General features: G+C 45.1%; 1 protein-coding gene across 1 annotated transcript in view; it reads right to left on the bottom strand.

Annotated features, from left to right (window-relative positions):
- ADCY3 (adenylate cyclase 3) overlaps window positions 1–25,434 on the bottom strand; it is a 202,797-nt gene that overhangs the window by 57,162 nt on the left and 120,201 nt on the right. The window contains exon 3 of the mRNA XM_077489243.1: window positions 3,946–4,076. Within this exon, the coding sequence (XP_077345369.1) occupies window positions 3,946–4,076 (131 nt within the window). The remainder of the gene's footprint in view (window positions 1–3,945; window positions 4,077–25,434) is intronic.

Genomic DNA, 25,434 nt, shown 5'->3' with positions numbered 1-25,434 from the left:
GCAGTGCGATCTGCCGACTCGCACAGGAATCGGATCGCATGGTGTGAACCCCCATGCGATCCGATTCCGTTGCGGACCCAAAAAAGGGTCCTGTGCGAGTTTGCTGCGGGACAGCTGCGAGTTCAGCCATACTATCTGTATGGCTGAACTCGCAGTGCTACGGAGATCGGATGTGATTTGCTGTGCGAATCACATCCGGATCTCCCCCCGCAGCAGTGTGAACCCAGCCTTAATCTCATTAAGGCTGGGTTCACACTGCTGCGGGGGGAGATCCGGATGTGATTCGCACAGCAAATCACATCCGATCTCCGTAGCACTGCGAGTTCAGCCATACAGATAGTATGGCTGAACTCGCAGCTGTCCCGCAGCAAACTCGCACAGGACCCTTTTTTGGGTCCGCAACGGAATCGGATCGCATGGGGGTTCACACCATGCGATCCGATTCCTGTGCGAGTCGGCAGATCGCACTGCGATATGCCGACGGATCTGGGGGTGTCATTAACATAACATTGACACCCCCAGCCGTCCGCATAGGGCAGTGTGAACTGCCGGCGGGAGGTATGCGATGCGGGAAAACGCCGCGGATTCGCGGCGTTCCCGCATCGCAATAGTGTGAACCTAGCCTTAGGCATTTTAGCCATATTTAATTGTATTGGGTTAGGTTGATGCTAGCAGCACAGCTCGCCACTCCCCTGAAAAGCAATATTTGAGAGGTGGTGAGGAGGAAATATGTCACCTCCTCGGTAACGGGTCTGATTGGTTGCTATAGGTTACTGCAAACTCTCACATCTCCTGTATACGGACTAGGCCCCACAGTCTGAGTGAGGGATTTAAGTGGTTGCTATGGGTTACTGCACTCCCTCATGTATCCTATATACTGAGTAGGCCTGACAGCCTCAGTTAGCAGTCTGATTGGTTGCTATGGGTTACTGAACTCCCCCATGTATCCTGGCTAGGCCTGATAGCCTGAGTTAGGGATCTGATTGGTTGCCATGAGTTACTGTCTCTTTCACAACTTCCTATTTACTGATTAGGAATGACAGCCTGCATGTGGGATCTGATTGGTTGCTATGTGCTACTATACACTCATATCTCCTGTTTACTGACTAGGCCCCACAACCAGTGTATGGGATCTGATTGGTTGCCATGGGTTATTATACATTTGCATTTCTGCTGTATACTGACTAGGCCATACAGTCTGCATGAGAGACTTGATTGGTTGCTATGGGTTACAGCATGCCCTTATGTCTCCTGTATACTGGCTAGGCCTGGTGGTCTCAGTGACAGATCTGATTGGTTGCTATGGTTTCCTGTACACTCTCGTGTTTCCTGTATACCAACTAAGCCTGACAGCCTGCATTAAGGGATCTGATTGGTTGCTATGGGTTACTGCACACGCTTGTGTATACTGTATACTAACTAGGCCTGACGGCTTCAGTGAGGGATCTGATTGGTTGCTGTGTGACTGTACACCCTCATGTATCCTGTATACTAACTAAGCCTGACCACCTGCACAAGTGATCTGATTGGTTGTTATGGGCTACTGCAAGCCCTTGTGTATCCTGTATACTGACTGGGCCTGATGGCTTCAGTGAGAGATCTGATTTGTTGCTTTGAGTTACTTTCCCCCTTACGTTTCCTTTTCACTGACTGGGCCCATCAACAATGGATCTGACTGGTTACTATGGGTTACCGCACACTCTCATGTCTACTGTATACTGACTAGGTCCGACAGCCTGAGTGTGCGATCTGATTGGTTGCTATGGGTTACTGCACACTCTCATGTCTCCTGTATACGGACTAGGCCCAGCAGCTTGAGTGTGGCATCTGATTGGTTGCTATGAATTACTGCACACTCTCATGTTCCCTGTATACGGACTAGGCCCAGCAGCCTGAGTGTGGGATCTGATTGGTTGCTATGGGTTACTGCACACTCTCATATCTCCTTTATACTGACTAGGCCGAAAACCTGAGTGTGGGATCTGATTGGTTGCTATGGGTTACTGCACACCCTCATGTCTCCTGTATACAGACTAGGCCCAGCGGCTTGAGTGTGGGATCTGATTGGTTGCTATGAATTACTGCACACTCTCATGTCTCCTGTATACGGACTAGGCTCAGCAGCCTGAGTGTCTGATCTGATTGGTTGCTATGGGTTACTGCACACTCTCATATCTCCTTTATACTGACTAGGCCCGACAACCTGAGTGTGGGATCTGATTGGTTGCTATGGGTTACTGCACACTCTCATATCTCCTTTATACTGACTAGGCCCGACAACCTGAGTGTGGGATCTGATTGGTTGCTATGGGTTACTGCACACTCTCATGTCTCCTGTATACTGACTAGGCCCAGCAGCTTGAGTGTGGGATCTGATTGGTTGCTATGAATTGCTGTACACTCTCATGTTTCCTGTATACTGACTGGGCCCCGCAGCCTGAGTGTGGGATCTGATTGGTTGCTATGGGTTATGGCACACTCTCATGTCTCCTGTATACTGACTAGGCCCCACAGCCTGAGTGTGGGATCTGATTGGTTGCTATGAGTTACTGCACACTCTCATATCTCCTGTATGCTGACTAGGCCCGACAGCCTGAGTGTGGGATCTGAATGGTTGCTATGGGTTACTGCACACTCTCATATCTCCTGTATGCTGACTAGGCCCGACAGCCTGAGTGTGGTATATGATTGGTTGCTATGGGTTTCTGCACACCCTCATGTCTCCTGTATACGGACTAGGCCCAGCAGCTTGAGTGTGGCATCTGATTGGTTGCTATGGGTTACTGCACACTCTCATGTCTCCTGTATACTGACTAGGCCCAGCAGCTTGAGTGTGGGATCTGATTGGTTGCTATGAATTGCTGTACACTCTCATGTTTCCTGTATACTGACTGGGCCCCGCAGCCTGAGTGTGGGATCTGATTGGTTGCTATGGGTTACTGCACACTCTCATGTCTCCTGTATACTGACTAGGCCCAGCAGCTTGAGTGTGGGATCTGATTGGTTGCTATGAATTGCTGCACACTCTCATGTTTCCTGTATACTGACTGGGCCCCGCAGCCTGAGTGTGGGATCTGATTGGTTGCTATGGGTTATGGCACACTCTCATGTCTCCTGTATACTGACTAGGCCCGACAGCTTGAGTGTGGGATCTGATTAGTTGCTATGGGTTACTGCACACTCTCATATCTCCTGTATGCTGACTATGCCCGACAGCCTGAGTGTGGTATATGATTGGTTGCTATGGGTTACTGCACACCCTCATGTCTCCTGTATACGGACTAGGCCCAGCAGCTTGAGTGTGGCATCTGATTGGTTGCTATGAATTACTGCACACTCTCATGTCTCCTGTATACGGACTAGGCTCAGCAGCCTGAGTGTCTGATCTGATTGGTTGCTATGGGTTACTGCACACTCTCATATCTCCTTTATACTGACTAGGCCCGACAAACTGAGTGTGGGATCTGATTGGTTGCTATGGGTTACTGCACACTCTCATGTCTCCTGTATACTGACTAGGCCCAGCAGCTTGAGTGTGGGATCTGATTGGTTGCTATGAATTGCTGCACACTCTCATGTTTCCTGTATACTGACTGGGCCCCGCAGCCTGAGTGTGGGATCTGATTGGTTGCTATGGGTTATGGCACACTCTCATGTCTCCTGTATACTGACTAGGCCCCGCAGCCTGAGTGTGGGATCTGATTGGTTGCTATGGGTTAATGCACACTCTCATATCTCCTGTATGCTGACTAGGCCCGACAGCCTGAGTGTGGTATATGATTGGTTGCTATGGGTTACTGCACACTCTCATAGCTCCTGTATACTGACTAGGCTCCGCAGCCTGAGTGTGGGATCTAATTGGTAGCTATGAATTACTATACATTCTTATGTCCCCTGTATACGGACTAGGCCCGACAGCCTGAGTGAGGCCTAGCTGTGGTATACCTGACGTTTTCATGGCGGTACATGTACATAGTGTTGAACTGCTGCAGCTCCTTCTGCTTCTGGTCCTTCTTCATGTCGTTGAGCATCTCGTCAGCGATGTGCTTGGGCAGGATGGAGAGGAGGAGTCTCTCCTGGAAAAAATAAACATGACAGCCATGGTTAGAGCGAGACGTTCTCCTGTTCTAGGAAATTCTAGCACGTGGCGTAACGGATGAGGACTTCTACGGCCCTCCGGAGCCACCAGACTGTACAAACAGTGCAAGAGAAATGACAATGAGTCACTGCTGGCATGATACAAAGCCTCCCACCCTTCACCCTTCAGGTCCACAACACACTAATGGCGGATAATCGCAGGACAACATGCGTGTACATTAGGGTGCCATTATCATTCAATGCCACCCTACATGTGGTGAGATTCTGCCGTGATTGTCGTGCAAAAGTATCGCGTGGCAATCGTGGCAAACTGTACCTTTACAAATCGCACAAAGCTTGTCACCCAATAAGAGGCAGAAGCTTCTCTTCGAGAGACAAACGCACATACAGAAGTCCATTCAAGCAAATAGGCTGCCCTATGTGACATGCAGAATCGCGTAAAAACTGCACCGTTAAAATCGCGTAGCAGAGATGCTCACGAAAATTGGGCCAGGGCCTTGGAGGCTTGATTTGCCGCGTGATCCTGTCGTGAGACAGTTGAGGCTGAATCGCATCACTTTTGGGGTGCCATTGAAGGATAAAGGCACCCAAATGTTAGGGTTTCCACCTGTCCAGGATTCACCCGGTTCAGGTGGGTTTGGTTTTGGAATCATGCGTCCGGGTTTCAGACTGCTTGAAACCCGGACACATTATCTAGACTGGACTATGGCTTCTAAGCTGAGAGTGTCTGTTACATTCTTTTTCATACTGCCCAAAGCCAGCACTAACAACCTCCCCCTAAACACACACACAGATGGGAATGGAGAGAGGGTGCGATCTGCGCCTCTCCCCCCCACCCCTCTGTGTCTGCTCACACTCCAATCCCAGGCACTGTGCCTCAGAAAAGGAAAGTTGGGGCCGGAAATTTGAATCCAGCAGCCTCAGATACATCTGGATGAGAGGGGCTGACTGCCAAGGGGTGAGTGAGCTCACCATCCATCCCTCTCTGTGACTGAAGTCTTCCCCTTCTCTCTCCTGCCTGTGAGTGAGCACACTAAGGTAAATCAGGGTTCTCAGAGCACCCCTTACATCAGATTTCTCCTTTATACCAGAGGCCACAGTGTTTCCCCTTACATCAGAGTCTATTCCGTACATCAGAGTTCTCAGTGTTCGCCCCTTAAATTAGGGTTCCCAGAGCATCCCTTATGCTAGAGTCCCCAGAGTTCTCCCTTACATCACAGTCCCCAGAGTTCTGCCTTACATCAGAGTCCGAAAAGTTCTGCCTTACATCAGAGTCCGCAGAGTCCTCCCTTACAGTGAAAGAGAACTCTGCGAGTTCAGATGTAAAAGGAGGACTCTTGTTATTACCTTCATATGATTAGAAATGCTATTTAATAGCAAAACATATGTATAATTTATACTATAAAAAAAATATATTACCAGGTTTGACTTGAAGAAAAGGTGGCAACCCTACCAAACGTGTGCATCGTTCTATGATTTCTATGCGATTTGGAATCATGGGCAGAATCACAGCAATTCCAAATCGCAAAGTATGAAAGGAGCCTTTGGGGTTCAATTAACTCAGGCTCAACAGAAGAACTGTTTTTTGTGCGCTCTGATCACACAATAACGATGTGCTGAGCTGTATTCTATAAAAATTCTGCATGGGTGCACGTGGCTTGTAAAGCTGTAGAGCATAGCGTTGAATAAAATGCCATATTGTAACATTTCAATAAAGTAAAAAAAAGTTGTAAACAATGCAATAACTTGTAGCAATGCATCACATCGCCACTGCACAGGCGCTATATGGAGCATAATTTATGTAGGCTGGTGTGAGTTTTTTTTTTTTTTTTTGCCATATACATAGCTCCCAACTGTCCCTAATTTGGAGAGATGTCCCTCTGTCCCTCATTTTGATCTGATCCATATAGATGTATATAAAATCTACTTTTTATCTATCAAAAAGTGTTTCCCAGCGCTAAATATTTCATCTGATTTCTAAATTGCTGCATTTGTAAATTCCAAAAGCCAATATAAAGGAATACTAGTGGTAAAAAAAAGCACCTGTGTGTTTAACCAATCTTGTTTTTTTTTTTTTGTACAATTCTCCTTAAGACCCCTTTCACACCACACCGCACCTTGCGTCGGCGGTAAAACACCGCTATTTTTAGCGGCGTTTTACCGCCGGATTTGCGGCGCATTTCGGCCGCTAGCAGGGCGCTTTTACCCCCCGCTAGCGGCCGCGAAAGGGTTAAAACCGCCGGCAATATGCCGTAATAGCGGCGTTTTGCCGGCGGCATTACAGCGCTGCCCCATTGATTTCAATGGGCAGCAGCGGTGGAGGAGCGGTAAACACACCGCTCCTTCACCGCTCCAAAGAAGCTGCTGGCAGGACTTTTTTCTGACGTCCTACCAGCGCACCGCTGTAGTGTGAAAGCCCTCAGGGCTTTCACACTACACACAATGGTGCAGCTTCTTTAGGGCGTTTTGCAGGCGCTATTTCTAACGCTATAGCGCCTGCAAAACGCCCTGGTGTGAAAGGGGTCTTAAGGGAGCGTGGCAGGGGGTGTGTCCTATGCCTGCATACTTTGGCAGATAGGTGTCCCTCATTCCCATCTCAGAAAGTTGGGAGGTATGCATATATTGTAACATGATGGAAATGCTTTCATGCAGCCTTGAAATGAAATTCCCACTTTAAAGCGGAGCTCCACCCTAAAGTGGAACTTCTGCTCATTGGAACCCTCCCCCCCTCCGGCGCCACAATTGCCACCTTTCAGGGGGGAGGGGGGTGCAGATACCTGTATAGTACAGGTATTTGCACCCACTTCCGGCATAGATATCCGCAGAATCTGCAGATATTTACGCCACTTTCTGCGGGTCCCCCGCTGTCTGCTGGGAAACACACGGATCCCAGAGACAGCGGGGACCATCCTTATTGCGCATCGCAACTCGCGCATGCGCAGTAGGGAGCCGGGAAGTGATTCCCATACCCAAGATGGCGGCGGCAGCACCCAAGAGCCAATCGAGAAATTGGCTTCGGGTGCCGACATCGCGGGCGCGCTAGGCAGGTAAGTGTCCTTATTTTAAAAGTCAGCAGCTGCAGTATTTGTAGCTGCTGACTTTAAAAAAAAAAAAAAAATGACGGAACTCCAGCTTTAAGGCCGTTTCACTTGGGGCCATCTAGGAGCAGCGCATCCCTTCTGGCATTTTATGACTCGTTCAGACGGGTGTTAGCACCACTCCTGCATGCTGAGCAGCTGTTTTCTGCACCCGCATCCATCTTGGACCGCTATGACTTAGCCCTGGTGATCTGGGCGAAACACGTTGGAAGTGTGGCCATCGGGAAGAACTGCGGCCGAGGCTGCTCTATACCTTCCTTACACCTGGAGCAGATCGTTGTGCAGTGTTGATTGACCACTGCATCCACCTTGGAGCTGCATGCAGGCAGCCAATACAAGCGCATGCAGATGCACAGACACAGGTCACACATTTGAACGTAGACAGTATGCATTCAGACCCATGCACCTGCTCCTGCCTGCATGTCAAATTCTGACATGTGGCCGTGCAGCTGCTGTGTCCGCTTGTATAGGCTGCCTGTGTGGATGCAGAAAACAGTGGTTCAGCGCAAAGGATGGGTCTCAACGTCCATCTCAATGAGCCTTTGGCATGCCTAGGAGAAGCAGATTCACCGTCCAGCCCCCCCTGCAGGCAGCCTGTCATAAGTACATGGCCTCTTTCGCACAGAGCGTACTAAAGCATACACCCATGCGAGGTCCGCGTTTGCCCATGTAGGCAGTCCTGTTCATGTAATTTCAGCGGTTGCCGCCGATCTGACATCCATGTGGATGCAGGTGCATGTCCCTGAACTCGCACAGTGGGCATTAGTATGAACAAGGGCTAAGGCAGGCTGAACGGAGCCGAACACTGTACCGATTGGGTACCATAGAACTGCGTTCCAGACGATGGTCCCTGAATGTGCAGGGCCCTAAATGTGGGTACCACTTGGCGTTCGCCCCCAACCAGTGAGTGCGTCTTCAGAGACCATGAAGGTACCTGAGGATGCATTGGGCCATTGGTATTATTGACGCCAGACAAGTTATCTTGTTATGAAAAGTGGTAATGTTGTCACTGCTGGAGTTCAGTCGTCAGTGAGCGGACAGCCGCTGGTGTTGGGAAACTTTCACAGCTGATAAGTGGATTCGGTCTATTACTAGGGTGAGCGTATTTCCAATTTGTTATACCGCAAAAGATGGACGTCATGTCCGCTGCTGTAATGGTAAGGGTTCATTCTACGGATCGACCAATATCGTATTTTCTGGTGCCAATAAGATACAGATATTTCAGCCATCTCTCAGGCCGATAGCCGATATTGTGTGCCAATATTCTGTACATTAAAAAAAAAAAAAAGTTACACTTTTTTATCACTGTTATTGCTGTCACAAGGAATATAAACATCCCTTGTGACAGTAATAGTCAGTGACAGGTACTCTTTATGGAGGGATCGGGGGTCTATAATGAATGTAAACATCCCTTGTGACAGTAATAGTCAGTGACAGGTACTCTTTATGGAAGGATCTGTGGTCTATAATGAATGTAAACATCCCTTGTGACAGTAATAGTCAGTGACAGGTACTCTTTATGGAGGGATCGGGGGTCTATAATGAATGTAAACATCCCTTGTGACAGTAATAGTCAATGACAGGTACTCTTTATGGAGGGATCGGGGGTCTATAATGAATGTAAACATCCCTTGTGACAGTAATAGTCAGTGACAGGTACTCTTTATGGAAGGATCTGTGGTCTATAATGAATGTAAACATCCCTTGTGACAGTAATAGTCAGTGACAGGTACTCTTTATGGAGGGATCGGGGGTCTATAATGAATGTAAACATCCCTTGTGCCAGTAATAAGCAGTGAGAGGTACTCTTTATGGAGGGATCGGGGGTCTATAATGAATGTAAACATCCCTTGTGACAGTAATAGGCAGTGACAGGTACTCTTTATGGAGGAAAAAATTGAAAAAATCTGCTCTTAGTAAAAAACAATAAAGAAATCAGCAGCTGAACACCATAACCGAGATACTAGGCACAAAAAAATATAAAAGAAAAAAGTGCAGCGCTTCACCAATAAATATTACTGTGAACATTGAAAAAGTGCAAAAAAAGAATGCCAAAAAAAACTGTGAAAACGAATACACAAAAACTATTAAAGATGAATCAAAAAATATAAATTCAAGTGTCCATATATAAATGAATACAAAAAATATGTGAAATATAAATTCAAGTGTCCATATATGAATCAATACAAAAAATATGTGAAATGTCCAGTGTATGTATAGTAATAACTGAAACTTGTTTCTTCAATCAAATTGTATTTGACCACGTGGACCCGTCACCTCTAAACACCTCTATTAGATGGAGGCTTACCAGATCCCCAGTGACCCCCCTATTAGGGGAGGTCAAACTGTGCAAATTCGATCTCAGGTCCCATAGACATCCAGATACCCAGATGCCGGAGATTATTCCGATCTTTCGGATGTCTCGCAACCTTCAGATTCGCACGACTGCTCTCAGCGGGCCTTCAAACGAAGTGTCACCATAAAAAAACAAAAATGCGCCAAATCGTGTGATATGGTTTCAACAAAAATTTATTAGAGCCGAATGCTCAAGCGCACATAAAACTACTCCACCGAGTCACAGGAAAAATGTACAAGTGCCGTTTATAAACAGAAATGCTAGCAAAAATAAACAAAAATAAAAAAACTCCTCAGCATGAGTTTGTATTGCGTTCGCATATGCGCAATGGGTGTGAGCGTGGCTACCCGACGATCGTTTCGTCAAAGGTCTGACGTCATCAGGGGTACGCCCACACCATTGCGCCAAAACTTTTTATAGCCTATTGGTAAGGAAAGGAGCCCTGCCATAGGTTAAAACAAACGCCCTAGGAAGGGCTTAGTATACTAACCCCTGGAAGAGCTAAACACTTGAACACTTTATGGAGGGATCGGGGGTCTATAATGAATGTAAACATCCCTTGTGACAGTAATAGTCAATGACAGGTCCTCTTTATGGAGGGATCGGGGGTCTATAGTGAATGTAAACATCCCTTGTGACAGTAGTAGGCAGTAAGAGGTACTCTTTATGGAGGGATCGGGGGTCTATAATGAATGTAAACATCCCTTGTGACAGTAATAATCAGTGACAGGTACCTATAGAGGGGAAACGTTGTCACCCTAGGACAGGACTTCAGAAACCTCCTCATCTCCATTACATAGGGGGAGGTGTTCTGTAGTCCACACAAAGAGGGCTTATAACTCGAGATTTCATTATCGCTTTGCCAACTCTGTAGTGGGAGTTATCAGCTGACAAGATTTCTGGCAGGATCAACTAGTGATGTTTGACATTATTAAAACCATTGAATAAAATTATTTCAATTGTATATTTACCAAAGGTAGCAAAGAAGAGACATCCATTGTTAGGGCTTACATAGCCTTTCCTTTTCTGTTTAGCTAGATTTGGCCTGCAGGTGTCACTGTTGTCATGTCCTCCAGTGCAGGTGCTGGCATCTTGCAGCATAGAGAGCACCTGGGCCCTTGTTTGTACACACACCTGTTCCATCGGGCCCAGCGTTTGGCTTGTACAGAATGCGAGTGCGTTTGTTTTCCATGCTGACGTCGTATTTATCTGATATAAGACGAGCAGCCAAACTTCACAAGTGATGCTCAGACGCATGAGCGTGATCCCTGAGACGATTGTCGCCCTGATCTTTTGCACGTTTCATCATTTTCATAGTATTTTGGAATCGATTCATGAAAAACTCCTTTGTGATAATCGTTTAATTTAGGTTTTGATTGTGACAGTCTCTTCTATCTTTCAGGGATACTATTGGAGGTTCCCACCATTCCAGTGCTAAGTTCCTGGGTCTGTACACTAGGGATGATCTCAGGCGTGTTCGCATGGAACACGTGCAGAGCCCGCCAGGAAATCGGTGCAGCGCTGCGCTAATCACAGACAATGAGACATTGCCCGATCTCTGCAGCCACACATCGGGGCAATGTCTCACTGCCTGTGATTAGCGCAGCGCTGCACCGATTTCCTGACGGGCTCTGCACGTGTTCCATGCGAACACGCCTGAGCTCATCTCTACTGTACACCTACTGTGCCCATTATGAGGGGTGCCCACTATCCCTGTGCTGGGTTCCTGGATCTGTACACCTGCTGTTCCCATTATGAGGGGTCCCCACCATTCCTGTGCTACGTTCCTGGGTCTGTATACCTTCTATGTCCATTATGAGGAGTTTCCATCATCCCTGTGCGGAGTTTCCAGGTCTGTACACCTGCTGTTCCCATTAAGAGTGGTTCCCACCATCCCTGAGCTGAGGTACCAAGTCTGAACACCTGCTGTGCCCATTATGATGGGTTTCCACCATCTCTGTGCTGAATTACAGGGTCTGTACACCTGTTGGTCCCATTATGAGGGGTTATCACCATCCCTATGCTGAGTTCATGAGTCTGTACTCCCGGTGTGCCCATTATGAGGGGCTCCCACCATCCCTGCACTGAATTCCAGGGCTTGTACACCTGTTGGTCCCATTATGAGGGGTACTCACCATCCCTATGCTGAGTTCCTGGGTCTGAACACCTGCTTTGCCTATTATGAGGGGTCCCCACCATCCCTGTGCTGAATTTCAGGGTCTGTACACCTGCTGTGCCCATTATGAGGGGCTCCCACATCCCTGCCCTGAATTCCAGGGGTTGTACACCTGTTGGTCCCATTATGAGGGGTTCTCACATCCCTATTCTGAGTTCCTGGGTCTGTACACCTGCTGTGCCCATTATGAGGGGTCCCCACCATCCCTGAGCTGAGGTACCAGGTCTGAACACCTGCTGTACCCATTATGAGTGTTCCCACCATCCCTGTGCTGAATTCCAGGGTCTGTACACCTGCTGTGCCTATTATGAGGGGCTCCCACCATCCCTGCGCTGAATTCCAGGGGTTGTACACCTGTTGGTCCCATTATGAGGGGTTCTCACCATCCCTATGCTGAGTACCTGGGTCTGTACTCCTGGTTTGCCCATTATGAGGAGCTTCCACTGTCAATATGCTGAGTTTCTGGGTCTGTACACCTACTGTACCCATTATAAGGGGTTCGCACCATCCCTGTGCTGAGTTCCTGGGTCTGTACACCTGCTGTGCCCATTATGAGGTGTTCCCACCATCCCTGTACTGATTTCCTGGGCCAGTATGCCCTGTGAGGCTATTATGAGGGGTTCCCACCATCCCTGTGCTGAGTTCCCAGGTCTGTACAACTACTGTGCCCATTAAAAGGGTCTCCCACCATCTCTGTGATGAGTTTCTGGGTCTGTACACCCACTGTGCCAATTATAGGGGCTTCCACCATGCCTGTGCTGAGCTCCTGGGTCTGTACACCTGCCATGCCCATTATGAGGTGCTCCCACCATCCCTTTGTGGATTTCCTGGGCCTGTATGCTGGTGAGGCCATTATGAGGGATTCCCATCATCCCTGTGCTGAGTTCCCAGCTCTGTACAACTACTGTGCTGATTATGAGGGGTTCCCACCATCCCTGTGCTGAGTTCCTGGGTCAGTACATCTGCTGTGCCCATTCTGAGGGGTCCCCACCATCCCTGCGCTGAAATCCAGTGTCTGTACACCTGCTGGTCCCATTATGAGGGTTTATCACCATCCCTATGCTGAGTTCCTGGGTCTGTACTCCTGGTGTGCCCATTATGAGGGGTTTCTACCATCCCTGTGCTGAGTTCCTGGGTCTATACACCTGCTGGGCCCATTATGAGGGGAACTCATCGTCAATGTGCTGAATTCCTGGGTCTGTAAACCTACTGTGCCCATTATAAGGGGTTCCCACTATCCCTACACTGAGTTCCTGGGTCTGTACACCTGCTATGCCCATTATGAGGAGCTCCCACCATCCCTATGCTGAGCTCCTGGGTCTGAACTCCTAGTGTGCCCATTATGAGTGGCTCCCACCATCCCTGTGCTGAAACATGAATCAAAATTGTTCCATCCCTGTGCTGAATTTCAGGGTCTGTACTCCTGGTGTGAACATTATGAGGGGTTCCCATTATCCCTGTGCTGGGTCCCTGGGTCTGTACACCTGCTGTGCCCATTATGAGGGGTTCCCACCATCCCTGCACTAAGTAACTGGGGCTGTATACCTGCTGTGCTCATTATGAGGGGTTGCCTCCATCCTTGTGCTGGTTTCCTGGGCCTGTACACCTGGTGTGGCCACTATGAGGGGTTCCCACCATCCCTGAGCTGAGCTCCTGGGTCTGTACACCTGCTGTGCCCATTAAAAGGGGATCCCACCATCCCTGTGCTGAGTTTCCAGGTCTGTACATCCGCTGTGCCCATTTTAGGGGTTCCCACCATCCCTGTGCTGAGCTCCTGGGTCTGTACACCTGCTGTGCCCATTATGAGGTGTTCCCACCATCCCTGTGCTGATTTCCTGGGCCAGTATGCCTGGTGAGGCCATTATGAGGGGTTTCCACCATCCCTGTGCTGAGTTCCCAGGTCTGTACAACTACTGTGCCCATTATGAGGGGCTCCCACCATCCCTGAGCTGAGGTACCTGGTCTGAACACATGTTGTACCCATTATGATGGGTTCCCATCATCCCTGTGCTGCGTTCCTGGGTCTGTACACCTGCTGTGCCCATTATGAGGGGTTCCCACCATCCCTGAGCTGAGGTAACAGGTCTGAACCCCTGCTGTGCCCATTATCATGGGCTCCCACAGTCCATGTGCTAAGTTCCTGGGTCTGTACAACTGCTGTGCCCATTATGAAGGGTTCCCTCCATCCCTATGCTGAGTTCCTGGGTCTATACACCTGTTGTGCCCATTATGAGGCTCTCCTGCCATCCCTATGCTGAGGTAAGGGTCTGAACACCTGCTGTGCCCATTATGAGGGTCCCCCACCATCCCTGTGCTGAGTTCCTGGGTCTGTACACCTGCTGTGCCCATTATGAGGGTCTCCCACCATCCCAACGCTGAGGTACAGGTCTGAACACCTGCTGTGCCCAATATGAGGGGTTCCCACTATCCCTGTGCTGAATTCCAGGGTCTGTACTCCTGGTGTGCACATTATGAAGGGTTCCCATCATCCCTGTGCTGAGTTCCTGGGTCTGTACACCTGCTGTGCCCATTATGAGGGGTTCCCACTGTCCCTACACTGAGTTCCTGGGTCTATACACCTGCTGTGCCCATTATGAGGGGGTCCCCACCATTCCTCAATTGAGTTCCATTTGCAGGCATTCAACATGCAAAGAAGAGCTGGAAATAATGGAACTCAATAACTCATCCCTCCTTCTCAAAATGCTAGTTCCCTGGCTCATGTGCTGAGAAGTAAAGGGGGTGTGATTTATGCTTACACACACATGCGCCCTACACATGCATTTGTACAGAGGCAGGGATTGCTCTTCAGAGAGCAAATGTATTGTGATTGAGCCCTGACAGTCAATATGAAGTACACAGCTGTGAGCTTCTCCTAACCCCTTGAATTCTGGGACATTTATAAATGCATCTTGGTAGACAAGGGGTTATTTGCATTGTGATTCCACAGCCACAAGGGTCTCCGCCAGGCTGGCGCACTTTGCACACAGTAAATTATGCTTTAATTTGACACAGAATGGTCAATTCGTCATTAATGGAGGATCAGATAAAGGCAACGGGTTTCGGGGGAGGACTCTTTCTTCAGGGCTAACAAGTAAAAACGTTACAAACCAAATCAGATAGTCCTCACAGCACAAATTTCGGCTCTCGCACACGGATGTGATTAAATTGTACCTGTCAACTGGCAGAAGGAACAGTGCGTTTATGCATGTACAGCGTTTAGAAGCATACATGCAGAAATTTATTAATAGAGGATCAGATAAAGGCAACGTGTTTCGGGGGAGAAGGACTCTTTCTTCAGGGCTAACAAGAACGTTACAAATCAAATCGGATAGTCCTCACAACACAAATTTGGGCTCACGTACGCGGATGTAAATAAAATACGCCTGTCAATGCAGATTCCTGCCGCCAGAAGGAACAGTGCGTTTATACATGTACAGCGTTTAGAAGCATAAATGCAGAAATTCATTAATGGAGGATCAGATAAAGGTAACGTGTTTCGGGGGAAGAAGGACTCTTTCTTCAGGGATAACAAGCAAAGAATGTTACAAGTGAAATAAGGTAGTTCTCACAACACAAATTTGGGCTGACGCACACAGATGTGATTAAATTGCATCTATCAACTGCCAGAAGGAACAGTGCGTTTTATCAGATAAAGGCAACATGTTTCAGGGGATAGGGACTCTTTCTTCAGGGCTAACAAGTAAAGAACATTACAAATCAAATCGGATAGTCCTCAGAACACAAATTTGGGCTCAAACACACAGATGCAATTAAACCACGTCGGTTCTTGCAGGTAGAAGGAAAAATGTGTGCGCTTAGATGTGTAAATGCAGAAATTCATTATAGTGGCTAAAATAATCGTTTTTTTTCTAGGCGCTAGAATGAATTTCTATGTGTGCGCTTCTAAGCCCATAAATACAGCGTTCCTTCTGACAGGCATGCATACATGTAAATTGCTCCAACGTGTTACAGTGTATCTAAAGTCAATGTATTTCTTTTTTTTTCTTTAGATGAAGTGAAGGGTTAGCACCCCTGGTAGGTTTTTACAGCTGTTCGGGACCCTCCTTTTGTCACGGGATCGAGGGCTCGCTCTCACCAGGTGCAGGAACACGTGCAAAACTATTTTTTTTTCTTTTTCACACCACACCAAAATGTGCTGCCTTTTGCAGCCATGTGTTACAGTGTATCTAAAGTCAATGTATTTTTTTTTCTTTGGATGAAGTAAAGGGTTAGCACCCCTGGTAGGTTTTTATAGCTGTTCAGGACCCTCCTTTTGTCACTGGATCGAGGGCTCGCTCTCACCAGGTGCAGGAACACGTGCAAAACCACTTTTTTTTTTTTTTCACACCACACCAAAACGTGCTGCCTTTTGCAGCCATGTGTTACAGTGTATCTAAAGTCAATGTATTTTTTTTTTCTTTGGATGAGTGAAGGGTTAGCACCCCTGGTAGGTTTTTAAAGCTCATTGGGACCCTCCTTTTGTCACTGGACCCAGGGCTTGCTCTCACCAGGTGCAGGAACACGTGCAAAACCACTTTTCACGCCACACCATAACGTGCTGCCTTTTGCAGCCACGTGCGGGTATCATTCATTGCAAATGGCACCCCACACGTGTTTTTTTTTTTTTTAAATTGCGCCTGCACTTTTTTTTTCTTTTCTTTGCCCGTTTTACACGCATAGGGCAGCCCAAAATCGCAACGTAGGGGAACACATAAAAAAAGCGTGCACGTTCGGACACACCCCCATGGCTTGAAAGAGCCTTGGAAGTGAGGGAGCGAGTTGTCAATGAAACGCAAATGGAGAAGAAGTATTCCCATGGGGGACACTTGTTCCGGTGACACGAGATGATTTTTCTCACTTCCTGTTGTGTCTTACGAAAGGAAGTGAGGGGAAATCAACCCGATGGGACACAGAAAAAAAAATGCATTTTACCGTTACATCTTCTTCTTTTTTTTTTGCTAATTATGTATTTCCTCTTCGCCGGATCCAGCCAAAAAACGACCGGTTTTATCAGAAATATAAAAAAGATGGATTCCAGCCCGTCGCCTGCGGTCTAAGGAGAGACCACAATCTCGGCTATTATCAACATCATTATCCTCTAAGTGTATCCGGACTGCTATGCATGAACGCAATAATGTCATTAGGATCTGAAATAGCCTCGCAGAGCAATCAAAATATTCCCACTGCAGGCAGCCCTGGTTACAGGTCACCTCCCAATCCCCCCCCCCCTTTCCTTAACGGGCGGCGTCCCCCAGGGGGGGGCGCTCTGTAATAAACCCAAGCACAGCTGACACATCTCCAGATGCAAGTGTTTCAGGCAAAGCAGTCTCATTCACATCGCTGCGCTCTGTCTGCAGACGGAAGGAATTTTTAGAAAGGGAGGATACAGCCTTTATATCATTTTCATTTCTTTCTTTTTTTTTTAATTAATAAAACCCGATCACTAGAATAAGATTTAACACGTTAATGTCGAAAGTTGCGTTTAATATTTTTTACAATCTGCAGCTTTTTATTGAAACATTACCAAGTGATCCCGCCATGGAGGTCCTTGTTCCAGGCACTTCCTGTTGTGCGGTGACAACGCTCTGTCCCTTTCTCCCAATTGTGCCCCTACGTTGTCACCCTGTTACACGGGGCTTCCGGTGGAGATTTACGAGTGGCCCGCATTTACCAGATATTGTCCCCCTGTTGTCACCTTCTGGGGGCAGCTGCTGGAATGACAACAATCTATATAGGGCAGTGATGGCGAACCTTGGCACCCCAGAAAGCCAATAGCTTTCGTCTCGTAATTTATTCTAAGCATGCGTGGCACTTTCTGCGTCGGAATTGTCTACACACACGATCGGAATTTAAACGATCGGATTTGGTTGTTGGAAAATTTTAGATCGAGATCTCAAACTTTGCGTGTCGGAAATTCTGACGGAAAAAGTCAGATGGAGCCCACGCGCGATCGGAATTTCCGACAACACAATCCGAATGCACATTTTTCGTCGGAGAAGCAGACTGTGTGTACAGGGCATAACTCCAAATAAGCACTCGTTACAGCCAAGTTATGCAGAATACCATCTCTGAACGCACAACACATTGAAACCTTGAAGCAGATGGGCTACAGCAGCAGAAGACCACACGGGTGCCACTCCAACAGGAAACTGAGGCTACAATTGGCACAGGCTCACCAAAATCGGACAAAAGAAGATTGGAAAAAACGTTGCCTGTTCTGACGAGTCTCTATTTCAGCTGTGAAATTCAGATGGTAGGGGCAGAATTTGGTGTGAAACAACATGAAAACATGGATCCATGAAAAAAAAAAACTGCCAACTGTGGGACTTTTAAGGTGTCAGTAAATTAAGAATATAGTATTTTTTAATTATAAATATATTTTATTGATGTCTTTAAAAACATTTCATAAAAAAAAAATCCCTCATTTGCATGTCAAGTTCGAATCATATTTTTGTACAGACACTACCGCTCTACATGTTTCGCTTCCAGTGAGCTTCTTCAGGAGATGTCAGTAAATGAAGAATATATTCTTTTTTTAATTATAAATATATTTTATTGATGTCATTAAAAACATCTCATAAGAAAAATCCCTCATTTGCATGTCAAGTTCGAATCATATTTTTGTACAGACATTACCGCTCTACACGTTTCGCTTCCAGTGAGCTTTTCAGGAGATGTCAGTAAATTAAGAATATAGTATTTTTTTAATTATAAATACATTTTATTGATGTGATTAAAAACATTTAATGAAAAAAATCCCTCATTTGCATGCCAAGTTCAAATCATATTCTTGCACAGACACTACCACTCTACATGTTTCGCTTCCAGTGAGCTTCTTCAGGAGTTCTTCATTTACTGACACCTTAAAAGTCCCACAGTTGGCTGTTTTTTTTCATGTATTCTTCATAAAAAAAAAATTGGGATGTAGTGTCTTCTCTGACCAGGCAACCCTCTATCTTTTTGAAACATGGAAGCATGGATCCATCCTGCCTTGTATTAATGGTTCAGGCTGGTGGTGGTGGTGGTGGTGGTACAATGGTGTGGGGGGGATATTTTCTTGGCACACTTTGGACCCCTTAGTACCCATTGAGCATCATTTATACGCCGCGTCCTTCCTGAGTATTGTTGCTGACCATGTCCATCCCTTTATGACTACAGTGTCCCCATCTTCTGCCTTCCAGCAGGATAACGCACCATGTCACAAAGCTCCAATCATCTCACCACTGGACGATGAGGTCACTGTCCTCCAATGGTCTCCACACTCACCAGATCTCATCCAATAGAGCACCTTTGGGATGTGTTGGAATGGGAGATTGTTATCATGTATGTGCAGCAACTGCGTGATGTTATCATGTCACTATGGACCAAAATCTCAGAGGAACGTGTCCAACACCTTGTTGAATCTATTCCACAAAGAAGTAACCACTTGTGGACCACCCACCGTACAAATACTGCAGCAGGGCGGCTGATCTGTGCCAGGACGTGTACCTAGTACGTGATCAGACACGTCCGGGTCTGGGGCGCGCATGTGTGCCCGCCGGCAGCTACTCCTGCTACTCCATGTCCGCCTGCACCCGCCATTTAGACAGTACACAGGCAGAACAGCAATCCACCTATGTAAACAAGGCAGATCGCCGTTCTGTCGGATGGGAAGGTATGGATCCTGTGTCCCTGCTAAGCAGGGATCCATGCCTTCACCTAGTAAAAGCACCTCCCCCACAGTGAGAAAGCACAGGCTAAGCTGAACTCCTTTGATTGTCCCTGATGTTAACACCTCCCCAGCAAGTGCCGTTAGTACAGTGACAGTGCCTATTTTTAGCACTGACCACTGTATTAGTGGACGTTATATGTCTGTATTATAGTATAGTATATATACTTTTTTTTTTTAATTGGATATGCTTTATAGAAGAAAGTAAAAAAAAAAAATGTGTTTTTTTTTTCAAAATTGTCGCTCTTTTTTATTAATTAATGAAGAAATAGATTTTTTTTTATTTTTTTTTATTTATTTTATATTTATATATTTTGCGCCCCCCCCCCCCCCCCAAAAAAAAAAAAAATTGAGCACCAGCCGCCACTGGTGTATATATATACATTTTTTTATTTGATATTTTTATAGAAGAAAGTAAAAAAAAAATGTGTTTTTGGTCAGGAATGGGGGGTAAATCTTCCAGAGGTCAAGTGGTTAGGGTTTTTCCGGTGAGTGTAGAAGAATTCACACTTTTCCACATTGGAATCGTGGGCAGAGTTGCGCGATACTGCATGCGATTCCAGAAAAACGCAGCAAAACATGTGACACGCTTTCGGTGCCATTGTTTCTAGACATGTGCACTGCCGAAAAATGTGTTCGTTTTCATTTCGTTTTGTTTTTTTGTTTTTGTGTCATTTGTTATGATCGCAATTTCGTAAATTCGAAAATCTGAAAAGAAAATCCCAAAATTCTAAAGAATAACTAACTATTAAATGAAAGATATTGGAAATTCCTTTCAAATTTATCTGTTAGTGAGCGTAATGAATACGAATTTACCCGAAGTTACGAATTATCCGAAATAATGAATGCCACATCTAAACAAATGGAATGGAACAAATTAATAATAATAAATAATAATAATTTAAAAATATATATTATTATTATTGTTATTTATTATTATTAATTCGTTATATTCATTCAGATGCGGCATTTGTTATTTTGGATAATTCGTAACTTTGGATCAATTCATATTCATTACATTCACAGCCAAATTTGAAAATAAATTCCAATACCTATAATTTAATAGCTTGTTATTATTAGTTATTATTTCAGATTTTTTAATTTACAAAATTTACGAATTTATGAATTTTCACATTTTCCGAATTTTGGAATTTAAAAATTCACGAAGTTTGGAACTTACGAATTTATGAATTTTGGAATTCTACAAATTTACGAATTTTTGAATTTACAAAATTTTTGAATTTACAAATTTACGAAGTTTGGAATTTTACGAATTTATGAATTTTGAAATTTTACGAATTTTGGAATTTTGGAATTTATGAATTTTTGAATTTACAAATTTATGAATTTTGGAATTTACGAAGTTTGGAATTTACAAATGTATGAATTTTCAAATTTACAAATTGATGAATTTTCGAATTTATGAATATATGAATTTACGGATTTTGGAATTGACAAATTTACGAATTTACAAATTTTCGAATTTTACGGATTTATGAATTTTTGAATTTACGAATTTTTTCATTTTTGAATTTACATATTTACGAAGTTTGCAATTGATGAATTTATGAATTTTGGAATTTTACAAATTTATGAATTTTGGAATTTTACAAATTTATGAATTTTGGAATTTTACAAATTTACGAAATTTGGAATTTACGAATTTATGAATTTTTGAATTTACAAATTTACGAAGTTTGGAATTTACGAATTTTGGAATTTACAAATTGACGAATTTATGAATTTTTGAATTTACGGATTTTGGAATTTATGAATTTTGAAATTCACGAATTTATGAATTTTCAAATATTCAAATTTAAGAATATTCAGAAAAATTTGTTAAACTGGTTTTCGTTAATTCGGATATTTGCAAATTAACTAATTTGTTTAAATTCGTTAAACTAATTTAGAATTAAACGAATTGTTTAATGTTTATTAATTAACAGTACCCCAAACGCATTTTAGCCGAGATTGTTGCATGAAAATCGCCAAACATGCAACGCAAAACGCGCCTGGCTCAGTGCCAAAATTTGGTACATGAGCTTCTTTGGCCGATTTTTGTAGGCAGAAGGGCCATTATAAAACCAATGGCGGTGCTCCAAAAAATGCGCTACAAAAATACGCAAACCTAAAAGAAAGGGACGTGGCACAGTCGCTCAGGCGCAAACCGTGCCTAATTGAACATGTTCGATCCCGTTCCCACCTGTGTTTCCGATCGTGCGCCAAACCACAAAGAAAACGCACATTTGGCCAGGCATTTCAGAAAGGCACTGGAAGTGGCATCGCGCTTGCGTTGCCATTCAATGGTAATGGCACCGTGGGCGAGGGCATGTTTGCCGGGCGTTTTGTCGTGCTGAAAAGGCACTGAATAGAGTAGTTAAAAAAAAAAAAAAAACGTGCAACGCTCTGCTCCAAAAAAATAAAAAGTATTGGCGCTTCTTTGGGGCGTTTTCACATAAGGCAACCAATTCAAGTGAACGGGCCCCGCCCCATGCGCAATGCACGATAATGCGGTGGGTTTGTCTGTCGCACCCCGAAATGGGGAACCAGCCGCCACTGACTACAAGCATCCATTTCAACAACTACCGGGCGAGGGAGGTCCACTGTTATCACGATTAGAGACATCCAATGACAACAATCTAAGGGGAATCATCTTTTGGGGGGGCCATTCACACGTGCAAAGTGGATAAAAATAGGCAGTTGAGACACAGTTTTACCACCCCCCCCCCCACCCAAGAAAAAGAGGACGCGCTGAAACCGCATGCATGGTGTGAGGAGTGCTAACCACTAAGCCATACTGTGCTCATATAACAGGAGTGCTAACCGCTAAGCCATACTATCCTTATATTACAGGAATTCTAACCACTAAACCATTCTATGCTCATATCACAGGAGTGCTAACCACTAAGCCATACTATGCTCGTATGACAGGGATGCTAACCACTAAGCCATATGATGCTCATATCACAGGAATGCTAACCACTCAGCCATACTGTGCTCATATCACAGGAGTGCTAACCACTAAGCCATACTATGCTCATATCACAGGAGTGCTAACCACTAAGCCATACTATGCTCATATCACAGGAGTGCTAACCACTAAGCCATACTATGCTCATATCACAGGAGCACTAACCACTAAGCCATATGATGCTCATATCACAGGAATGCTAACCACTCAGCCATACTGTGCTCATATCACAGGAGTGCTAACCACTAAGCCATACTATGCTCATATCACAGGAGTGCTAACCACTAAGCCATACTATGCTCATATCACAGGGATGCTAACCACTAAGCCATATGATGCTCATATCACAGGAATGCTAACCACTAAGCCATACTGTGCTGAAATCACAGGAATGCTAACCATTAAGCCATACGATGCTCATATCACAGGAGTGCTAACCACTAAGCCATACGATGCTCATATCACAGGAGTGCTAACCACTGAGCCATACTATGCTCATATCACAGGAGTACTAACCACTAAGCCATACAATGCTCATATCACAGGAATGGTAACCACAAAACCATACTGTGCTCATATCACAGGAGTGCTAACCCGCTGAGCCATATGGTGCTCATATCACAGGAGTGCTAACCACTGAGCCATACTATGCTCATACCACAGGAGTGCTAACCACTAAGCCACCCAATGCTCATATCACAGGAGTGCTAACCACTAAGCCACACAATGCTCATATCACAGGAATGCTAACCACTAAGCCATACTGTGCCTCATATCACAGGAGTGCTAACCACTGAGCCATATTATGCTCATATCACAGGAGTGCTAACCACTGAGCCATACTAAGCTCATACCACAGGAGTGCTAACCACTAAGCCACCCAATGCTCATATCACAGGAGTGCTAACCACTAAGCCACACAATGCTCATATCACAGGAATGCTAACCACTAAGCCATACAATGCTCATATCATAGGAATGCTAACCACTAAGCCATACTGTGCCTCATATCACAGGAGTGCTAACCACTGAGCCATATTATGCTCATATCACAAGAATGCTAACCACTAAGCCATACGGTGCTCATATCACAGGAGTGCTAACCACTAAGCCCTACGATGCTCATATAACAGGAGTGCTAACCACTAAGTCATACTATGCTCATATCACAGAGATGCTAACCACTAATCCACACGATGCTCATATCACAGCAGTGCTAACCACTGAGCCATACTGTGCTCAAATCACAGGAATGCTAACCACTAAGCAATACGGTGCTCATATCACAGGAATGTTTACCACTAAGCTCTATGATGCTCATATCACAGCAGTGCTACCCACTAAGCCATACAATGCTCATATCACAGGAATGCTAACCACAAAGCCATACTGTGCTCATATCACAGGAGTGCTAACCGCTGAGCCATATGGTGCTCATATCACAGGAGTGCTAACCACTGAGCCATACTATGCTCATACCACAGGAGTGCTAACCACTAAGCCACCCAATGCTCATATCACAGGAGTGCTAACCACTAAGCCACACAATGCTCATATCACAGGAATGCTAACCACTAAGCCATACAATGCTCATATCATAGGAATGCTAACCACAAAGCCATACTGTGCTCATATCACAGGAGTGCTAACCGCTGAGCCATATGGTGCTCATATCACAGGAATGCTAACCACTAAGCCATACAATGCTCATATCATAGGAATGCTAACCACTAAGCCATACTGTGCCTCATATCACAGGAGTGCTAACCACTGAGCCACATGGTGCTCATACCACAGGAGTGCTAACCACTGAGCTACCCAATGCTCATATCACAGGAGTGCTAACCACTAAGCCATATGATGCTCATATCACAGGAGTGCTAACCACTAAGCCATATTGTGCCTCATATCACAGGAATGTTAACCACTAAGCCCTATGATGCTCATATCACAGGAGTGCTAACCACTAGGTCATACTATGCTTATATCACAGGAATGCTAACCACTAAGCCATACTATCCTTATAACCCCAGGAGTGCTAACCACTAAGCCATACTATGCTTATATCATAGGAGTTCTAACCACTAAGCCATACTATCCTTATAATCGCAGGAGTGATAACCACTAAGCCACAACGTAATATAGGAGAAAATAAATCTAGGGACATTTCAGGAAAGGATTCTCCATGAGATCTTCGGTAAGAAGAGGACAGCGGCAGGAAATTCGGGATAATTGGCAAAGCCCGCAGGATTGCCGCAGTCAGCGAGACGCGGAGTCAGCAATTTTCTGCATATTCCATGTGCTGCTGCGCCGGCAGCCTATAGGACATCACTAGTCGGTGTTGCCATGGTAACCCGGACAGTTCGGAGCAGGCCTGAACTTCCTCGTTTTTTTATTTATTTATTTTTTGTTTTATTTTTTTCTCCCATCAGTCCCTCTTCTCGCCAGTCGGCAGCTGTCCTACTTCAGATCAGTATTCAGGAAGAATACCTTGTGTGTGCGAACCCAGCCTGCCGAGTATAAAAATAGAAGCGCCGTATATTCCCCCACCCCTTATAGTGTGTACAGAAATGCAAAGCCTGCCCTATATATATATATATATATATATATGTATGTATGTGTATATATATATATATATATATATATATATATATATATATATATATATATATATATATATATATATATATATATATATATATACACACATACATATATATGTATATATATATGCCATACACACTTTATATACGCATGCAGCACAGGTATGCCTTCTAGTAAGAAAAGCATGCTGGGACTTGTAGTTCTGGTACAACTAGTTGGCTGTGTACTAGTTCTTGCATAGTCTATAGATTTTTTACATTTTTTTTAGCGATCTGCTTGATGTAAGTAGTCTTATGATAAAATTCCCTCATGGGTTTTTTTAGCAGCCAAGAAATTATTCAAAGGTCAAAATTCTTTATTGTATAAAAAAAAAAAAAAAAAAAAAAACAATTTGGCAATTACATGAGAGTAGTAAAAAAATTG

This window comes from Lithobates pipiens, unplaced genomic scaffold (assembly GCF_037356315.1).
Source record: "Lithobates pipiens isolate NorthernLeopardFrog02 unplaced genomic scaffold, aLitPip1_a1.2 Scaffold_18, whole genome shotgun sequence".
Classification (NCBI taxonomy): Eukaryota; Metazoa; Chordata; class Amphibia; order Anura; family Ranidae; genus Lithobates; species Lithobates pipiens.
The sequence above is the reverse complement of the archived record's forward strand: the minus strand, read 5'-3'. Positions and strand labels throughout refer to the sequence as shown.